Source organism: Eptatretus burgeri, chromosome 9, assembly GCF_056783735.1.
Source record: "Eptatretus burgeri isolate ZD-2024b chromosome 9, Ebu_testis_v1, whole genome shotgun sequence".
NCBI lineage: Eukaryota > Metazoa > Chordata > Myxini > Myxiniformes > Myxinidae > Eptatretus > Eptatretus burgeri.
In genome coordinates this window covers 23,177,516-23,199,167 of record NC_140969.1, presented here as the reverse complement: position 1 = coordinate 23,199,167, position 21,652 = coordinate 23,177,516, and the positions used below count along the sequence as shown (strand labels likewise).

At 41.4% G+C, this 21,652-nt stretch overlaps 1 protein-coding gene across 2 annotated transcripts in view; it reads right to left on the bottom strand.

Moving 5' to 3' along the window:
- SYNE3 (spectrin repeat containing nuclear envelope family member 3) overlaps positions 1–21,652 on the bottom strand; it is a 99,858-nt gene that overhangs the window by 61,825 nt on the left and 16,381 nt on the right. The window contains exons 3-13 of one of the 2 annotated variants that reach the window (XM_085894382.1): positions 18,557–18,749; positions 16,456–16,568; positions 9,559–9,755; positions 9,306–9,461; positions 8,558–8,816; positions 8,143–8,315; positions 7,706–7,852; positions 4,844–5,006; positions 4,582–4,731; positions 3,053–3,230; positions 80–243 (exon numbers count right to left, since the gene is read on the bottom strand). In XM_085894382.1, coding sequence (XP_085750508.1) covers positions 80–243; positions 3,053–3,230; positions 4,582–4,731; positions 4,844–5,006; positions 7,706–7,852; positions 8,143–8,315; positions 8,558–8,816; positions 9,306–9,461; positions 9,559–9,755; positions 16,456–16,568; positions 18,557–18,749 — 1,893 coding nt within the window. Of the gene's footprint in view, positions 1–79; positions 247–3,052; positions 3,231–4,581; positions 4,732–4,843; positions 5,007–7,705; positions 7,853–8,142; positions 8,316–8,557; positions 8,817–9,305; positions 9,462–9,558; positions 9,756–16,455; positions 16,569–18,556; positions 18,750–21,652 lie in introns of both variants that reach the window. The other variant, XM_085894381.1, reaches the window with a different exon arrangement.

Here is a 21,652-nt window from a genome sequence, read left to right as displayed (position 1 = left end):
CGAGTCTTGATTTTTTTTTTTTTGGGGGGGGGGGAGAGGGGGGGATACGATTCCTCAATCTTATAATAACATTAATCACCTTGCTCATTTTCCAAGCCTGTAAGACATCTGCATCCCCATGCAGTTGTTCACATGCAGACACTCGCTCGATGATAGCATCCTTTTCTGTGGCTGTCTGCTTGAGGCTGTCCAAAAATCGCTCCCAGGATGCAGTGGTCTCATCAACTTCAGGTTCACCAAGCCCTGCTATGGTTGGTTGAACCAAGGTACAATGTTCCATACAATCGTTTAAAACCTGTGCATGGTTAATTGTTTGAGTCATTTTATTGATAAAAACACAGTACAGTATACTTAATATATATGTCTACAATGATGGTGAGTCAAAAAGTATCCGCAATATATTTTTTATTGAAATAATAATAATAACTACAATTGAGCATGTACAAGACCATCATTTTTCCACATGGTCCCCCTCCTTTTCAGCACACTTAGTCCATCAGTCCACAAGTTTCTGTCTACCCTCAGAAAAAAAACTTTTTTGGCTGAATGATGAGCCACACATACACCGCTTCTTTCACTTGTTGTTCACTGGCAAAGTGGTGGCCTCTTAAAGCAGCTTCGAGTGAACCATACAGGTGAGAGTCCGAAGGGACCAGGTCAGGACTGCGTGGAGGATGCTCCAACACCTCAAAGTTCAATTGCCGGAGGGTTTCCACGGTATGGGCGGCAGTGTGTGGGCGGGTATTGTCACGTAACAATGCAACACCTTTTGACAGTAGCCCTCGGCGGTTCCATCTGGTCCCGGAGCATTTCACAATGAGACAGTGTTTAACGTCGTGCCCCCCCCCACCCCACACATCCCTCTCCATCTTGATAGTATTCCAAATTTGAGCCTTGTGAGTCCCAGAAAAGTGTGAACACCACTTTTCCGACCGATACTTGACTTTTGAACTTCTTTTTGACTGGTGATGCCGGATGTTTCCACTCCGTACTCTGGAATTTGCTCTCTGGCTCGTAATGGTGGATCCACGTCTTGTCTCGTGACAGTGTCTCAAAAAAGGAACTTCCTTCAGGTAGATCGTCACACGGTTGCGCTTGTGCTCTTGTGCGAGTTGTTTTGGAACCCACATTGTAGAAACTTTACACAAGTCAAGTCGCTTGTTGATTTAATGTGCAGAACCATGACTGATGTTCAGATGTTGTGCCACTTCATCGATAGTCGACGGTCGGTGATGCAGAATCGTGGCGCGGACTGGTTCAATGTTTTCTTCTGTTGTGGACGTGGATGGGCGCCCAGATCATTCATCATCAGTGACACTTGTGCAACCGTTTCTGAACATGGTAATCCAATCATACACACTCCGCTGCGCTAGAGCACCGTTCCCATATTTTCCTGAAAGTCTGCGATGGATTTCTGCCTCGGTACACCTTCAGCCCACAAAATTCGTAACACTGCACGCTGCTCTTCTTTGGTGCAAACAGACAGCCGAACGGTCATGTTCACTCCCTTACAACACACAACTACTGAATGCTCAAGGTTGAACTGCTTCACAATGGTGCAGACAGTTTGTGCTTGTAAAATAAGCAATGTAGTCAACGCGGCACAGTTTTTAATGAATCATTGCAGATACTTTTCGACTCACCCTCATACTACTACCATGACTACTTCTTTGGTGGCTCCAATTATTCCCACCTTTTTGGTTTTTGGCATTGGCCAGGAAACGTTTTTGGCCCAAGTCTTTTACCAAGTAGCAGGCCAGGCTTGATGTCGACCAAAGGTGGTGGGAATTCGTAATTTGTTGAGGTGCCGGCGAAAACTCGCCTACTATTCATGAAGGATGCCGTGGGATATTTAATGTCTACCAACGACCAGTACCTGCAGATGGGATCTCTGGCTAAATGTCCTTCTGAGGGAAAGCGCACACAATGATGAATCGCCCTACGTGCGAAACACCAGGGAGACAGTTTATAGCTGGGTCGAGATTCAAATCCAGGCGAGACAGTTCAAAGGTTAGACTGCAGTATATTGGAGAAATTATGAAAAGACCCTTTTTTCAGGAAGTAACTTCTCTCACCTAATCTATTTCAATCTCAAGCCAAAAACAGTTGTAAATCAGATGTCTTTGGTATAAGCATTAAATATGCTGCCTCACCATAGGATGTTTTGTTGGGTTTGTTCAAATAAATAGCAATAATAATAATAATAATAATAATAATAATAATAATAATAGTAACCATGCATCAGTTATGAGTAATATGGTCATACTGTGTATAATAACTGTCACACAATAATACACTTTTACATGCACACAAATAAATTAGCATGGATCAGCTCGCTACACTCGCCTCTCCACACGTCGTTGCAGAGATTGACGTCACAGATTTGCTGTGTTGGCATAATTTACACCAATCATAACACAAACATTTCTTCTCTACCAATTTATTTGTAATATTGGTGATATTATATTCATTTGAAATTTATTTGTGATACAAGAAGGTCCAAGTGGTCTAAATGGTCAAGGGGCGAAGCTGTCTAATCTGTCTGAAGAGTGTAAGGGGTCTAAATGGTGTTAAGGTCTAAAGGGTCTAAAGTGTCTTAGGGTTCTTTGGGGTATTTTGATCTTTCAGGGTCTTTTGGGCCTTTTGGGTCTTTGGGGTCTTCAGGGTCTTTGGTGACTTTTGTGTCTTCGGGATATTTTGGATCCTTAGAACTTTAGGGTTTTACGGGTCTTTTGAGTCTTTAGGGGTTTTGGGGAATTAACATTCAAACACTACATGATTAATAGGCATATAGTCTTCACGGCTTCCCGGACTGACTCGTGGCTTCACCGCCTCACCGTGCTTTTCGTTTTGACATATATATATATATATATATATATATATATATATATATATATATATATATATATATATATATATATATATATATATATATATATTGCACAAATAGTACCCAAAAAATGAACAAATTATCAAAATATAATCTACCGTACTTTATCACATTTATTCTAATATAAGGTTTCAAAATGAAAAAATGTCCCCAAAATCCTACCTCCTCTGCTTGCTTTGTTTTGACTTCCCCACAGAGCTAGCCAGGCCTGTTGTAGGCCCAAAACCTCTGCCTCGAGCTCCCATTGGCCCTCGGGTGGCATGTGTGAACTAGTACATTCCGCAAGCTTGCTTGCATCCTCCAGGGTCTTATCGCCATCAGCTTTCACCTTCTGAAGCTCCTAACAGCAAAAATAAAATCGTTCAAAACTGCTTCATAACCCACAGGTACATCTGCAGTCACAGACCAAAAACATTTTATGAGGCATCAAGTAGAGGGTAGGGCAGCAGCTCCTCTTCGTAACCGAGGGAAGTAGTGTAACAAGCTGACTACTTATAATCCGCAAACACCGAAATAGCAGTGGATTCTGTCAAAAAATAATTTAAAATATATTTTGGTGTAAAAAGCCATTCTTTATGGTTTAAGATCAGATGTCATGACATGGATCATATTGATAGAATTTCTGTGATCATCGCCAATCGAATCGAGGAGGTAGAATAGATCATTGGTTTCAACCAATCACGTGATGTTTTTCTTTGTGGTCAGAGGTATGAAAGACAATAGTTTCAGTGTTGTCAGCTACAAGGAGGATAAATAATTATTTTTTTAGATGCCCCTCTCACCACAAACGACACTTGTGGTACCCACTTCACTTTCACCATCATTATCGACAACGGACATTCAGGCTATACATGGGGCATGAGGGACATCCTCTGACAAATTTGATGAAAAGACACCAGAGAATCAATGGTGATCCTATAAAAATGGCTCGTAAATTATATTAGGATAAAAGTCAATCAAAAATGACGGGTTGGAGTTATTTTATTAGACTGGAAGATGTCATGTTCCGGAACAAGAAGCGATATTTTAAAACACGACATGCACAAATGTGACCCGATTTTCTTTATCTTCTGGGATGTTTCATTTCGACGGTACAGCCTCGTGAGAGTACCAAATCCTGAACCCTCGGCATAGCGTCAGGTGTGCATATATCTTATTTATTCGACATCCCACGGACGTAAATGAACACTCGTTTTACTCTGTGCGTCACACATCATGTGTAGCGAAATTCACCTCCCTGTGCTTTGTATTTATTATTTTTTTTTAAACAAATTCTGTACACAGCCCTTGAGGCTCGGTTTGCAAGTCACAGTCTACATTTCCAATCGAAGAGATGGAATTACTTTTTAATGGAAAAGCTTTTTCGAGTTTTTTATCCTCAAAAATAAACCGTAGTGAACACACAGTCATGTTAAAAGATTGGCCTTTAAAACCCTACTCAAATAGTCCTTATGAAGGGGGACAAACAAATACACAAATATATACTGTGTTTTATATAAGTAGATGTGTATCATCTATGATACTCAAAAAGAATAGGACCAGCTGAATTGTACGGGTTAGGTAAGCAGACGACTTAGGTTATACATTCTCAGCAAATGCCTGGAGTACGCTATTTTAAAGCCATGGTGATGCATTAGCTACACGGTTTGAGTCCTCATGGCGTAGTTATGGAAGCCTTTTGATTCACAGACCTCAGAGAGTTCCTCCAGCTGGAGTTTCTCAACCTTTGGCTGTGCCGATAGTCCCAAATGGGCCTCTTCAGTTAATGTCACCATGCGTTTTGCCGCCTCCTCGTAACGCTGGTGTACATCCACCACCATCTTCAGCTCCTCCAACCTCTCCTGCTCACTCCACACACCGGCGATCGGTTTTTCTGGCAAACCAACACCACTTGTGTGATCATCCAATAGATTTTCTCATAAGTCCAAGATAGCATCACAGCTCCTCACACACCTCATATTGTCCCTCAGTGAGGTGTAATGCTTCTCCGAGTTTGCCGTCTGCATCCTCCTGTAAGGAAGCATCTTCCGTCGCATCATGGAGTTCTCGAGCTTTCTCGATGAGCCAGGCCAGTGGTTTAGAGGCAGAACGAATGCCAAGTAACAATGACTGGCACCTGACACACGCAACCCAACAGCACATGGTTACTGTTAAAAGCATCACCGGAAGTCACTAATGTTGCAATGTTAACGTCACAAAAAAATTACAATGCGACATCAATCTTTTACCATCATCAAAACAATTTGCGAACTTAAAATCCCCAAATGAAGGCTTGGGTGCTTCCTCGTGAGACAAGTTGAGCAGTTAGAAACCAACATAGGTTTTCATTAAATGGAAGGTAATGGAAAATGGAAAATGGAAAATGGAAGCTTAATGATCTGAACACACACCATCTCAAACAAATCGACAGTTGGTGCTGCTTAAGCAGTCTCCTTGGCTATTGGGCACAATCATGGACAGGTCGCCACTCCGACACAGTATACCAGCATGCTGGCACTCAATTTGCCGACCTCGGAAGGACGACAGGTCAACTTCAGTGGATGCTACTTAAAGTTGGAAATATGCATTACACGTAAATTTATATGAACTTTAATATTTACATCAGAGTACATGGTTCATCCAGATGCTGGCACTCCAGGTTCAAATCCCAGATCCTATGAGAATGTGTATGTTGTCCAATGTCCTTGTAATTTATGTAAAAGCACACCAATGTCTCCTAATGTCCAAGTCCTGCATGTAATACGTGTAATTATATACAGCCCTTCACCAAGTCGACGGTGTATTTCACGTGAATGAACATACACCTTGCTCGATGTTCACGTGGTCATTTGCAAAACCAAAACAAGTTACATTCGCCAAGTTGAGTAATGGTTGAGCTCAATGACAAGAATTGTTGTGAGTTGAGTTCAAATGTAGGTATGACCCAATTGATGTTTTGGTTTAAAAAAAAACAAATTCGTATTTATTAATATCATTATCATTACTATTTAACATAAGAAAGCACATGCATCAACATGAAGAATGATTTCAAATAATTTCACAGGAAAATAAAAATTGTGACCCGAGATGAACAGTTTGTAAAACGCGGTTACGTGGCTTCTTGTAGGCTATATTTGCTCATGCAAGTATATGTTCGGGAACATTCTATGTAAGGGTGAGCGAATATTAATTAATGAGGTTCAATCTGTGCCAAGCGAAATTTTAGTTCATCTCGAGCGATCGTTTTAAACATCCGAAGTAACGAGGAGTCAGTAAAGGCCGTCTCAACTCGGGTTCGCACCTGATAAAAGATGAGTTGTTGAAGCAGAACATTGAGAGGAGAGGGTTCCTTCCGATAAACCTGCTCGTAACTCCTTCGTAGACCGGATGTAGAAATACTGAAGGGGATTCTCATGTTCATCTGCTTCTACGAGTACTGCTAGCTCTCTAATATTTTATAGCTATTGGTGTGTATAATTATCCATTTGGTACAGTGAAAGTTATTCAGAAAATGAATGAAAAAGTTTATTTTTTTTTCTTTTCCGGGTAATCAAAACTGGTTCTTGACTTCAAGCAACCAAAACATTGAAATGGTTGCCCTGCAGGACAACTCCCCAAAAAAGTTAGTGTCGAGCACTGCATCACTGCAAAAGATTGGGTGTGGCTCCAATGCTGACAATCGTCACCCGTTTAGTGGGTGTGTACATTATTTTTAATGTTATGCGAAGTAGTTTCGTTAAACTCTGAGCTTCTGCGTCATCAGTTTTTTGAACAAGCACCACAACAACAATTATCCTGATAAGTGCCCATTCCTCCTTCGTAGAGCAGATGAAGAAATTTTCATTGCCGCTGACCTTATCATAACACAACGGAAGAAACAATTGAGCACAACAAATGCAAACAAGAGTGCAAGTGAGCACAATATACGCCCGAACAAGAAGGTATATACAGAATTGTGCTACAACATGGAAAACAGCATCCTGGTTGCCATGGCAACCACTTTAGATGACAAACGTATGTCACGACACACCGTCTCCACAGTCTGTACCTATGTACGGTGAAAGTTGAAAACTTTTGGAGTTCGAGTGTGGACAGGAACGGACGGATGACCGGTATCACATAATATGCCCCGATATATATATATATATATATATATATATATATATATATATATATATATATATATATATATATATATATATATATATATATATATAGTGTATATATATCGGGTATATAAAAAGGGGGAAATACAACTCATACAAAACACAAAGGGAACATTAACAACAGGGAATAATTAATCAATTAACAAATGGATGGCTGGATAAATGAATAAATAAATAAATAAAACACCTATATCCACCAAAATGTATGCTCACAAGCCAATCACAAAGGAGGACGGTTGAATCGGACAAAAGGTCACATGTCAATGATGACGCACTATCGGTGTGAACGAAGCTATGCTCTGCGGGATGGGAAATCCGAAGGAAAATATAACCATAGTTTTCACAAAGCCTTGAAACTGCAGGGATTTTGAATTGTCTCTGGTCGTAAAGATGATTTGGGTAGAAAAAATAAAATCTACCTAAAAAAATAAATAATCAAAAAAAATCCGCAGGTTCTCTCGTGTCACTTAGCTACATCAATGTGTATTGTTATTCACGCGAGTACAAACGGGCACAGACAATCCATCTCCATTGAGGGCCAAAAGTAGGATTCTTACATAAAACCAAATTCTAAATGAGAGTGTGAAAGGTTCGCTGGAGAACTGTTAAAAAATTAAATAACTTGGCTGTGGGAAACAAAATGTGGATGCATATATTGAGGAGGTCCAACCTCTCTAACTGTTCCAACTTGGCCTGAAGATTAGTCTGTGGCTCAGCCAGCGATGTGAGCTGCTCTCGTTGGGTTGTGAGAAAAGTAAAGATCTGATCGCGCCGCTCACTGTAGCTCTGCCAGTGCAGCAACAACCATTCAAGACGGCTGGAAAACATCAAAATCATTGTTGGGACTCCCATTGTGAAACACCATCATGTACCCCCAAGATGTTCATACCTACAAGGAAGTACTCCATTTTGTGAGAATTGAAAACTTTGCAATTTTCCCACAACAGGCCACATATGTTCTCCCCTATATTGTTTTCCTTCATTTTTTTTACTTTAATGAAGTGTATGACATCACAAAACCAAAAGAACAGTTACTTATTTTTGTTATACATCATCTTTACTCTCAGAATGACGAACTCACTCCCACCTTCGTTTCTCAATTTTTACCTGTGGCAATGCAAGGCCGCGGTTGCAGCCTCATCCCAAACATTCTTTAGACAATGCAGCTCAGTTTGAAGCTCTTGCCGGCTTCGTTCCCCACAAGCCTCAAGGGTAGCCATTCCAGCCTCCAACGTCGTTTTCAGAAATACGTCTCCCTCTGCTCGCTGATTCACCAACATCTGCAGCAAAAATAAAAATAAAAATAAATCACACAAAACATACTGTCGTAACAAGTATGACAATATCGAAGGTACTATCTCAGCCTGGAAGCACCTTCTTGATGTGAAAATGTAACAGCAGGAGAATATGTCTCCGACAAATTTACACAAACTTATTTCTGTGGGAAAACGATCATGTGACCAAGGCTCGACATGTAAACCACAAGTTTCCAGGTAGGTCTTTGAACTAGCCTTACACATACCGTGCTGCACTTCAGTCGTTCCTCCAGCTCGTTCTGGCTCCCCACAATGATATCCACCTCAGAAAGCGAACGCCGGTGCTTCTCCAAAAAGGTGCAGAAGTCACGATGAGTCTTGGTGAAATTTTTGGCTAATGGACAGAGCTCGGACAGGCGAGTCCTGGATTGGTGAGTTGATTGGCGCAGCTTATTGGTCCTGACGCGTAGCTGGCACGAGGCCGATTGTGGTGCATTCTCGGGGCTCATCTTTTCCAAATCTGGCCTGAACACAGAACGGGGCCAACTTGTAAGTCGTTCAAGTGATAAAGCATCTGCAGGTTGTTCTACGTGTGCAGTGGTACCCGAGGGTGAGCATGCTGATGCACAGACAACATTGAGCACCTTCACAGCCCAAATCCTCTAAATTTGGTCCAATGCAGATGGACAAAAAGTATTTGAACAAGACTAAAAGAACAAAATAATAACCACATCGTATTAACTCGAGGTACAGAAATTTAAATGAAATTAAAGCATAGTGCCATTTTGACAGAAAAAAAAAATAACATGAAGGCATTTTTTTTTTTTTAACTTTGGGAAAAATTTTGTTTTCACAAAACATGACCCGGTTAGTTTAGCCAGGAGCAAAAGTGATTAGTTTTATTCCTTCAATCTCCCAGGCTTGTTGCTTTCACCAAAAGGCAGGAAACAATGAAGCATTTCGTTCCTGAATGGCCATTTTGAGGAATTGTTCGCAGAAGCAGTAATGTCTAACCAGTGTGTGTCGACATCATGGCAAAGCTCCTCTATTGCCAGCCTCAAATTCCCTGCCTCTTCCAGCCGCCCCAGGTCTGCACTCTGCTGCCATTCCAGCAACTGTTTCTCCGCCTGAGCTAGCCAGGTCTCAAAGGCAACCACACGATCTCCAAACCTACAGTCAGCAAATAATCACGTAATGTGTTTGCATCAATTATCTTTAAAATTAAATGATCAGTTCATTAAACAAGATAAAGTGAATAAGCCGATACCTTTTCACTTGTTCGAGCCGAACAACTGTGGCCTTCAGTGAAGCCTGGCAATTTCGTCCGAGCTCTTGCAATTCATCACCCTCACGCTCCAGTAGCTGAGATAGCTGGCTTGCTAGACCGGGGTCAGTTACAGCTTGGAGCCGGCCTCCAGCCGCACTCAGGGCATCCAGGCGAGCGGCGCCATCCTGCAAGATGGTCTGTTAACGTAGAGGAGAGGAAAAAAAAAAATCAATCAGATTGATTAACCACAAACACTAGAACGTCCCATCAGCTGAAGTGGCTTGTCATGCCGTATATGTGCACAAGTGTATTTGTCAGTGGCTATCAAGTTGTTTTCTTCTTTCTTTATTGTGATATTAGATAAATCTAACCTGATATCAAGAAACAAAAAACAATTCTGGACATTATTTATGGGTGATGATGCCATCCTCACCGATCCCGACAGACAAAACCCATTATGGTAAGTTTGATTCAGAAATGTCAAATCATTTGATCTGCAATGCAATATTAACATGAAAAAAGCTCTAACCCACTGCAACAACTCCAGGATGTATGTATGCATTCTTGCAGAATCTACAGTGTTGATAGAAAGTCTACACCCCCCCCCCCCCCGCCCTTCAAATTTTTCACCATTTGTTGCCTTATAGCCTGGAATTAAATTGCATTAAATCAGACTTTTCCCACCTTAATTTACACATCGTAACTCACAACTTCCAAATGAAAAACAAATTCAACAAATATCAAAACATTAATTTATAATACTAAACTAGAATATCTTTGTTGGATAAGTGTCCACTCCCCCCGAGTTAATACACTTGGTGGAAGCACCTTTGACAGCAATTACATCTGTGAGTCTGTTGGGATAGGTCTCTACCAACTTTGCACACCTTCACTGGGCAACATTTGCACATTCTTCTGCACAAAACTGCTCAAGCTCAGTGATGGACAGCAATCTTCAAGTCATGCCGCAGATATTTAATTGGATTTAGGTCGGGGCTCTGGTTGGGCCACTCAAGGACATTTATCTTGTTGTTCCTTAACCACTCCAGTGTAACTTTGGCTGTGTGCTTCGGGTTATTGTCATGCTGAAAGGAGAACTTCCGTCCCAATTTCAGCTTTCTTGCAGGGGGCAGCAGGTTTTCCTCCAGGATTTTTCTGTATTTTGCTCCATCCATTTTCCCTTCTCTCCTAACAAGTGCCCCAGTCCCTGCTGATGAGAAACATCCCCATTACATGATGCTGCCACTACCATGCTTCACAATAGGGATGGTGTTCTTTGGGTGATGTGCTGTGTTGGGTTTGCGCCAAGCGTAACGAATTGCATTTAGGCCAAAAATTTACATCTTGTTTTCTTCAGACCAAAAAACCTTTTTGCCTCATGGCTTCAGAATCTCTGGAGTGTTTTTTTTTTTTTTTGCATACCTCAAATGGGACTCAATGTGGGCATTTTTGAGTAATGGCTTCCTTCTTGCCACCCTACCCTACAGGCCAGACATGTGGAGTGCTTGGGATATTGTTGTCACGTGTACACAGTGACCAGTCCTTTCCATAATGGCATGTAGCTCTTTCAAAGTTGCCATTGGCCTTTTGGTGGCCAATCTGATCAGTCTCCTCCTTGCTTGGTCATCCAGTTTGGAGGGACGGCTTGATCTCGGCAGGGTCTTGGTGGTACCATACGTCTTCCACTTCTTAATGATCATCATGACTGTGCTCCAAGGGATATTCACCGCCTTTGAAATATTTTTTATATCCATCCCTGATCTGGGCCTTTCCACAACTTTATCACAAAGGTCTTTTGAAAGCTCCTTGGTGTTCATGGTTGAGTCTTTGCTGTGAAATGCACTCCCCAGCAGAGGAAAACAACAGGAAGAGTTCATCTTATTGTGAAATATTCGGAATCACTACAATTTAACGCAGGTGGAGGCCAATTAACTTGGCGTATGATTTTGAAGGTGATCCGTTATACCTGAGCTAATTTACAATTCTTATTATAAGGGGGGTGGACAATTATCCAACCAAGATGTTCTAGTTTTGTATTTCTCATTAATTTTCTGAAATTGGTCAATTTGTTTTTCACTTGGAAGTTGTGTGTTACGATGTGGAAATAAAGGTGGAAAAAGTCTGATTTAATGCAATTTAATTCCAGGCTATAAGGAAATAAAAGGTGAAACATTTGAAAGGGGGTGTAGACTTTATGGAGGCACTGTAACTCGTGGTTAAGCTTCCAAAATCCAGGCTGATTGCACACTGCAACTCTTTTATTCGTCGCTTTGCTTGTATGTGGAACCACCTCCTAGAGGCTGAGCAATCCCTCTTCTCTCCAGGGCTTCAAGCGGGCAGTGCACATCCATCTCATGTCATCCCCCATCCTTACCCACAATGTTTATGACCCCCATTAACCTTTCTTAAACCAACCCTCTTGTTTGCAGGTTGCATTATTTCCTTCACTTCTTTCCCCCTTCCATTTTTCCTGTTTGTTTATTGTGGCCAAGAGTTTCCCCCACTGTTCCACCGTCAGTCAATACTGGTACCCTTGTCACCTTGCTCTTTCATGAGCATCAATCTTGTAGAGAGAGACAATGATATATTTATTTATTAAATAGATGGGGCCTTAAGTTAATGTCTTCTCAGAAAAAACTTCAGCAAACCGATCAACAATCAGCTAGACTGAGAAAATGTATTTCCCCTTATAGATAAGTGTGGAAGACAATAACCGTCCACAAGCCACCGTCGATACAGATACCTCTGGATTCTCAATTACGTCACTGGTGAGTACCCGTCCTGGAATTATATCAACTTACATACATCTCAGTGAAGTGGTACGTATTGTTATGGGACAGCCACTGCGAGACATCAAAAAGCCGGATAATTCTCCAAACTCGACAAGTGCTCTCTCTCCAAATAGGATAGGCAAACTCAGGTAACCGACTGCTGCATAAATTTAATGTTCGTACTTTGATCCCGACATTTGCAAGTGATTGTATCCACCTTTAAGTGTTTGTTGTGTGCGTTTGCTTGTTTATTGTGTTTGTTAATGTGAATGTGAAAGAAGCTCCTCTTTGCTTCTTCTCAAGTCATCCTTTAGGCCAAACTCAGATGGCATTGATCCGCAGATTCAAGTCCTCTCAATCAAGCACTGCCATGTGGAGTTCCTCTGTATCCTTCTTCAACATGTCGATGAATTTGAGAACTGGTGTGCCCCGCTTTGTCTTCCATATCTTGTTGTTTGTCATCAGCACGAGTGGTTTTTCGTTTTCTAGTTAACCTCCACCATCTTCGAAGATGGATGGAGGTTACTGTTTTCACCCCTTTCTGTTTGTCACTTACGAAATCTTTAGATTTCGTAAGTATATTGATGCCTTCCGTTTATGTTTGTTTGTTTGTTTGTTTGTTTGTAGGCACGATAACTCGAGAACGGAAGAAGCCACCAATGTCAAATTACACCACGTGATTCAGGAGGGTGATAGCTAGCGCTGATTAGATTTTGGTCAAAATCGGTCAAAGGTCAAGGTCACAGTGAGGTCAAATATTCGATTTTTGATGGTTTGGTACAGAATCATCGTAGAAACCACTGGTTTGCGTCCCTACCTTCTCCAGAGACAGCTTTTATTAGACAAGGTCAGAGGTCAAGATGACGATTTCGTAAGTACCAGTCTATGACTGCTTGTTTGTTTGTAGGCACGATAACTCGAGAACGGAAGAAGCCACCAATGTCAAATTACACCACGTGATTCAGGAGGGTGATGGCTCGTGCTGATTAGATTTTGGTCAAAATCGGTCAAAGGTCAAGGTCACAGTGAGGTCAAACATAATTCCGTAAATTCACGTGGAGAAATGGAGTATTTTTGCTTCGCTCGACGTTACGAGTTCGTTTTAACTTCGATTTTAATTTTGTCTTCGGTTTTTGCGATCGCTTAGGACGCTTAAAACTCGGTTGTTGAAATTCTGGTAAAAAATCGGATGTTTTGGAGACGTTTTAAGATTGTATAAAAAAATATTTCACTCGACGCGTCACGGGTCGTCCCATGATGCAGTGCACTCGAGCAGACGCGTCGTTGAATTACGTTAAGGTATAATATAATTGCGTGGAGAAATGGAGATTTTTGCTTCGGTTGACGTTACGATTTTTGATGGTTTGATACAGAATCATCGTAGAAACTTCTGGTTTGCATCACTACCTTCTCGAGAGACAGCTTTTATTAGACAAGGTCAGAGGTCAAGTTGACGATTTCATAAGTACTAGTCTATGACTGCTTGTTACTTCCGAAATCTAAAGATTTCGTAAGTATATTGATGACTTCCGTTTCCGTTTGTTTGTTTGTTTGTAGGCACGATAACTCGAGAACGGAAGAAGCTACCAATGTCAAATTACACCACTTGATTCAGGAGGGTGGTGGCTAGTGCTGATTAGATTTTGGTCAGAATCGGTCAAAGGTCAAAAATTTAATTTTTGATGGTTTGGTACAGAATCATGGTAGAAACTTCTGGTTTGCATCGCTACCTTCTCGAGAGACAGCTTTTATTAGACAAAGCCAGAGGTCAAGTTGACGATTTCGTAAGTACCAGTCTATGACTGCTTGTTTGTTTGTTTGTTTGTTTGTGAACAGCATTACGGAAAAACTCCTCGACGGCTTTCGACGAAACTTGGTGGGGGGGGTAGGTATGTTCCAAGGATCATGCCATTAAATTTTGGACTTGGTCCCCCCCCCCCCCAAAAAAATTGTTAGAGAAAAAAAAATTTTTTTTTTGCATTTGTACATGTTTTAAGTGATTTCCAACCCCCCCCCAAAAATTTTTTTTTACCCCCCCCCAAAAAAATAGAGAAATTTTTTTTTTTGCATTTCTACATGTTTTAAGTGATTTCTAACCCCCCCAAAAAATTGTTACCCCCCCCCAAAAAAAAATTGTTAGAGAAATTGTTTTTGCATTTCTACATATTTTAAGTGATTTCCAACCCCCCCCCCAAAAAGTTTGAAAAAATTTTTTTTTTTGCGTTTTTACATGTTTTAAGTGATTTCCAACCCCCCAAAAGAATATTGTTACCCCCCCCAAAAAAGAAAAAAAAATTTTTGCATTTCTACATGACTTAAGTGATTTCCAACCCCCCCCCCCCAAAAAAAAAAAGAAATTGTTAGAGAAAAAAAAATTTGCAACTTTTTTTTCAACAAAATTTCGATTTTTTTTTGCATTTTTACATGTTTTAAGTGATTTCCAACCCCCCCCCCCCCCCCCCCCGACCCCAAAAAAAAATGTTGGAGAAAAGAACTATAACTCTGTCAGCACTGTTGACATCATATTTAATGAATAAGACATAAGGTTCACTTGAGTGACCCAGCAGTATTGGATGCGGAGGTTTTGCACTCTCCCGAGTGCTCCCCCTCTAGTTATCACTGCAGTCGCAACTCCTGCAGCATAGTTTACTATCAAGTTTCCCTTTGTTTAACTTTTGAATCAATGACTTTACCCACAAGGCAGCAAGTCTTATGTGGATGCTGTTGATTAATCTATTGCATTAATTAACCTCCGCCATCGAAGATGGACGGAGGTTACTGTTTTCACCCGTCTGTTTGTTTGTTTGTTTGTTTGTGAACAGTATTACGGAAAAACTCCTGGACGGATTTCGACGAAACTTGGTGGGGGGATTAGGTATGGTCCAAGGATCATGCCATCAGATTTTGGACGGTCCAAAGTCCAATATGGCCGCTATGGCGGCCATTTTGAAAAAATATTTGAATTTTTGTTTTTGCATTCCTACATGTTTTAAGTGATTTCCAACCAAAAATAAATAAATTTGTTAGAGAAAAAAAAATTTTGCAACTTTTTTTTCTAAAAAATTTCGATTTTGAAAAATATTCGAATTTTTTTTTTTTTTGCATTTCTACATGTTTTAAGTGATTTCCAACCCCCCCCACCCCCCAAAAAAAATTTGTTAGAGAAAAAAAAAAACATTTTGCAACTTTTTTTTCAAAAACTTCGATTTTTTTGGTATTTCTACGTGCATGTCGATCTAGTTTAGTTTATTCAATTGTGGTTCAGTCGAGTCTGATCCTTTTTGACCTACAATGAATAGGATATCAGGTTCACTTAAGTGACCCAGTAGAATTGGCGGCGGAGGTTTTGCACTCTACCGAGTGCTCCCCCTCTAGTTTGTCCATGTTTTGATAGCATTTCCTCCACAAGGGTTCCACAACCCCAACAAGGCGCTCCACCACCTGAAGCCATTGGCACTTCCACAGGTTGCCTAATTAGCTTTCAGCATTGCTCTGATAACATTAGTCAAAGCAGGGCCACGATGTGCAGGTTTCAAAGCTAAACTTCAAGCCAAGTATACAAGAAAAAAGGAAGCAAGACAAGGGTTGAATGGAGGGTCACACAAATAAAGAATAATTTCCTCCACCACCACAAGTGGACGGAGGTGATGTTTTCACCCCTGTTTGTCTGTGAGCAGGACATCTCAAAAAATTATGGACGGACTCAAGACGAAATTTGCTGGAGAGATTGAGTGTGGGACAAGGATGAATTGATTCGATGTTGGTGAAGATACAGATACAGATCCTGAAGCTATAATTTTTAAAGTGATTCTTCGCAATTGAGAGATTGGGCCAAAAACGATATATCAAAACGTTTTGGACGGGTTATGCCAAAACTTGGTGGATGAGTTGGGTAGGTGACAAGAACAAGCCAACTGGATTTTGGTTCAGGTCTGGATTCAAATCCAGCCCATCAGTGGGATACAAAACATAAACTGTTCAGCATGGGAGAGGTATGCGCTCTCCCGAGTGCCATTGTAGTTTACAATCTGTTTTGGGATCTAATTGAAGTGACAGTGACAGAGATGGCAACAATATGAAAACTAGCAGGATGTGTAGAACATCTTAAAGACACCAAGTGACATACCTGCCGTCGAACAAGCTGCTTGTCCACTTCATGCACATCTCCAGCTGCCAGTCCTCCATCAGCCATCTCATCTCGTGCCATCGCCAGCCAAAGGTGAAAGCCACGTACTAAGTCTACATGGAACAAGAGAAAACCGATGCAATTCCAATGTCCGACGAGTAAGGCGACTCATTCACTCACAGCTAAGAAGGCAATGAGAGTTTCACGAGTTGTTGCACTAAATAAAACATTGCCATTACGTTTCAGATCAATCGATCAATAATAAATATTTAATGTGGAATGTTATATAATGATGTCTGTGTTTCTTTTCACCAAACAGTGGTGTTAGAATCAACTGCATCGTGTATGCCCTTCTGACGATGGCAACGATTGATGCCAATTCCAACTGTAACATTGTTTCGTGTGTGTGTGTGTGTGTGTGTGTGTGTGTGTGTGTGTGTGTGTGTGTGTGTGTGTGTGTGTGTGTGTGTGTGTGTGTGTGTGTGTGTGTGTGTGTGTGTGTGTGTGTGTGTGTGTGTGTTTCAGCCCTTCCCATGTGGTTATGTTTCCATCTAGGAATTTGTAGAATGAAAAGGGAATGAAAAGCATGAATGCTTCCATTATGCTATTCATAGTCTGAAGGTTGGTGCTGCCTGAAGCCCTTTAAAACACACAGACTCAATTTTAGAAACATTTAGGTCAAAGAGAGCAAGCTAAAAAAAAAAAATAACAATTTGTACATACATGTTATATTAATTATTGATGCAATACAAAACGTTTCCAATTGCAAATTCACATCAAGAGAAATCTTCCCACCTGTGGAATCAACTTCCACATCCTCTTCCATCTCATTCTTCCCTCCAGGTCTTCAAGAAAGCCGTTCAACACCATCTCAAATCGTCCCCAATTCAAAACCATGATCAAAATTTTCAAAACTACCCTCTTTAACTCCACCCCAAAGCCCTCCTCCTTCCAAATTACAAATTTTCCTTCCTAAGAGTTTCCTTATGCAACCATCATATCCACCCCATGTATCCTTTCCTGCCCCCCATTCCTCCCCACGTACATTGTTTGCCCAAGTCTCGCTCTGTTCTGTTCTTCAACTCTGCTGTTCATGTCACACCCCCACCCCCCCTCTCCCACCTACTGTTCCTTTTGTCCAGTTGATTCTTGATCCATTCAGTGTTCTAACTATTCCATGAGCCTCGACTCAATAAGTACAAAAAAAAAAAAATTGAAAAAGGTGTGAGAAGGTCAAAAAGTTTTCTCCTTTTCAAGTGATTTTAAAGATAAGAATCTGACTTTTATTCAAACGGAATGGGGGAACTTACCCATCACTGGGAAGAATGCGTCAAACTGGGTGGAAACTATGTCGAAAAGGACAAACCTCAGTGCTTATTGTAACCGGTGCGAGGCCGTTGATAGGACATCTTTGACCCCCAACCCTCTCCCCACTGGTGCAAGACCATTCCTACAGGGTAATGGGAAATCTTTGACCATCTTTAAACCTTTCTTCCCCAGGAAGGGGCATGGCTGACCTGGACGCAATCCACATTCAATGTAAAGAATCAACTTATGGTTAAAATAAACAACTTTGCACGCGTCTGAGACACACGCCCAAGACAGATACACAAACACGTGCACACCTCTCCCTTTCAGGTGAGGCAAATAACAACAGCATCCGGTTTAACTGTTGTTTACAATTTTATTTTACAGCCTTTGCAATACAACTCGCAACTCAACTTTATTGAGGCTTCCGAGACATTTTTTGCAGATTTCTACCTTTTGGGGATGATCTCAGGGGGGATTTCAAATTATAAAGAAAATTGATTGCATGACAAAGAACCCCGACCCCTCTTTTCCCCTGTGACTCCCATTCTCACATTGTAGTGCATCTGTGAGTTTTTGTCCGCCTGTTGACCTCCACTCCTCGATCAGTTTGTTAACCCATAATCCTCTATCGTTTAGCTCTTCCATGAGACTCGACTTCTGATGAGAAAAAAAAAAATAGGATTGATACACTTAAAACTCCCTAGCTGCTCCCCCCCCCCTCCAATGCCTCCCTGGCCACAGACATGACTCATGACAAATCACAACTTATTAAACAGTGAACAGCTATCACCTGAAAATTCCTGTACAAGGTTGGAGTTTGCTTCACTGGTCTCCGTAGACCAGGGTGAAGCCGCCATTTTATTCAGCAAGATGGTAAATTCAGTGTGGAGACTTGTAACGTTTCTCCAAGCAGGGACTTGAACCTTTGCCTCGACTGTTGTACATCCTCGGGCCTCCAAAACCAGACACTCTTCTCCAACTGCCTGTGAGGGAAAGACCAATCGCAATGAAACACCCAAAAGTGGTCTTCATCTGAGTGTCCATTTTTAGGGGCCATCTATAAACGATGTCAGCAAAAATAACAGTATTTGACCGTCAACCTCTCCGCATTTACCGACGTGGATAAAACCCATCACATGGCTCTCATCTCCTGTGCTTCCTCTATTGTCACCATTCCTCCACCTTCCATTATTATTTTCCCCTTTCCCCCCTCCTTATCTCTCATCATGCCCCACTTTTGCGTTTATAACATGGACGATGACTGCTTATATAACAATCATAGTGATAATAAAATGTTTACAAATGTACAAAACAGAAAATACAAAGCAATAAGACTTTTTGGAAAAGAAGATTATTTTATAAAATTAAATGAAATTAGTTAATCTCAAAATGGAATATTTCATTTCAAAATGTAACATAAATTTGATGAAAATACACAACACATTTCTGAACTTCAAATCATCATCATGATGATCACCACAATCATCATCATCATCATCATCATCATCATCGTTTTACGGCCATTTCCATGCTTGCATGTGCAAGCCGTGGTTCACCAAAGAGCTGCTTTCCAGGCTGCACGATCCCTTGCGAGTCCTCTTGTAGGGCCTTGAACTCTAAGATCATCTCTCAGCAACACATCCCATGTTTTCCTCGCACGGCCTCCAGCTCTCCCTCCATATTTATACACCTCCTCGCACAGCTGCCCACCCACATCCTTTCCACATGTCCGAACCATCTCAACCTACCCCTATGCATAACCTCAATAATACTTTCTATAACCTAATCTATCTCTTAATTCCACATTTGGTTTCCTGTCCTCCAGTGTTACATCACACATCCACCTCACCATTCTCATTTCATTTCGTTCACACCTCCATTTATCCTCCTTTTTCATCACCCATGTTTCGCTGCCATACAACATCACGCTTCCAACGCAAGCTGCATAAAGTTTTCCCTTTAAATTGGAGAAAGGAACCTTTCGATGTCAATAGGGGTAACAACTCCCTAAACTTCCTCCAGCCACTTCTAATTCTTGCATTCACTTCACTGCTGCCTCCACACCACAACCTGCACCAATATCATATCACCAAGGTAACAGAATTTATCTACACATTCCAGAGATATATCCCCATAAACTAACCTTTCCACCCTAACTGGAGTCACTTGTTTACCTGTGCGCACACAGCACAACTGAAGTCAGGTACCACCTGCAGTCGACCCCTGATGCCACTCCACCTCTTGTGCACCCAGCAGATGCACGATTTACACAACAATGAATTGCTACCTACACCTTTCCTACAGACAGCACAGGGTCACCTCCCTCTTTTTTTCCACACTTCCTTCTCCCGCACCACCAATCAGTACTTTCATTTTCAGGCCTATATTCACTTTCAGTCCTCTGGCCTCCATAACCTCCTTCCATACTGTTTATCTACCCATTACCTCTGCCATACTGTCGGCTATCAACACCAGGCAATCAGCATACAGGAGCTCCCAAGGTGAGGCTCCTCTAAATTCCTGTGATATAGCCTCAAGAACCATAATGAACAGGATTGGGCTCAAGATTGACTCCTGATAAACAGCCACTTTCACATCAAAATCCTCACTCTGCACTCTATTTACCTTCACAGAGGTTTTTGGGCCATCATACATTGCCATGACTACCATAACTAACCGATTCTCCACACGTAACTTTCTCATGGACCACTGCACCACCTTCTGAGGCACCCCATCGAACGCCTTCTCCAAATCCACAAATATAGAGTACAGTTGTTTATTTTTCCCCAGATATTTTTTCCTGTAATTACCAAACTATGAAAAAATTGCCTCCATCGTGCCCCTTCCTGGCATGAAACCAAATTGCGTGTCATGTCATATTAACACTCTGTCTTATCAATTTATCCATAACTCTCTCCACCACTTTCATCCCATGGTCCAGCAACTTCAGACCCCTGTAACTGCTCTGAACCAAGGCATCACCCTTCCCTTTATAAATATCCACCATGACGCTCTTCAAACAGTCATCTGGGATAGATGTCTCCCTTATAATTGCATTTATCAATGCAGTGATTAAATTCACTCCAACGTCACCAGGTGCCTTCAGCATCTCTGCGACAACTCTGCCCTTCGACCAGCCACATGCCCTTTCAGTAGCTCACAGCAGCCCGTCTTTCAAAGAGTTCCAACAACTCTCCACATCCTCTCCCACCATCAGGTTTCCAAGATTCATTTCCAGTAGTTCCCGATAGAAATTTTCCTTTACATTCTGATCTCTTAGTTTCCATACTCTTCTCCTTGGGACAAGGTTTTTCTCTTTTCCCTGCTCCAACTTAACTTCACATCACACCCTAGCAGCCGATGCTGTAAGGTACATTCTTCTTCACCTATTGTTTTTACATCCTTAACCAACTTCCTATCTAATCTCCTAACTAGAATGTAGTCCATCTGGCTCTTTATTCCTCTTGACTCATAAGTGATCAGTCTGCTCGGCCTCTTCTTAAACATTGTGTTGCAGACGACCATATCTAAAACATCCCCAAAACTCAAGTATTCTTACACCTACAGTGTTTCTAACTCCGAAACCTAACCCACGATGCACACCCTCTTATCCTTCTGCTAATGCTCCAACATGTCCATTCATATCCCCTCCGATTACAACAACATGCACAAGTGTGTCCCAAAAACTCATCCTTCTCCTCCTCACTTAATCCTATCTGTGGAGCATATGTTGATACAACTGTTAATATACACTTATCAAACTACAGCTTGAGGCCTAAAACTCTTGCATTTACCCTCCTAACCTCCAACACCTTCTCCACCCACTTCTCAGCCGCCATAATCCCAACACCACCAGTTCCAGAGTCACAACCTATCCACCATAACT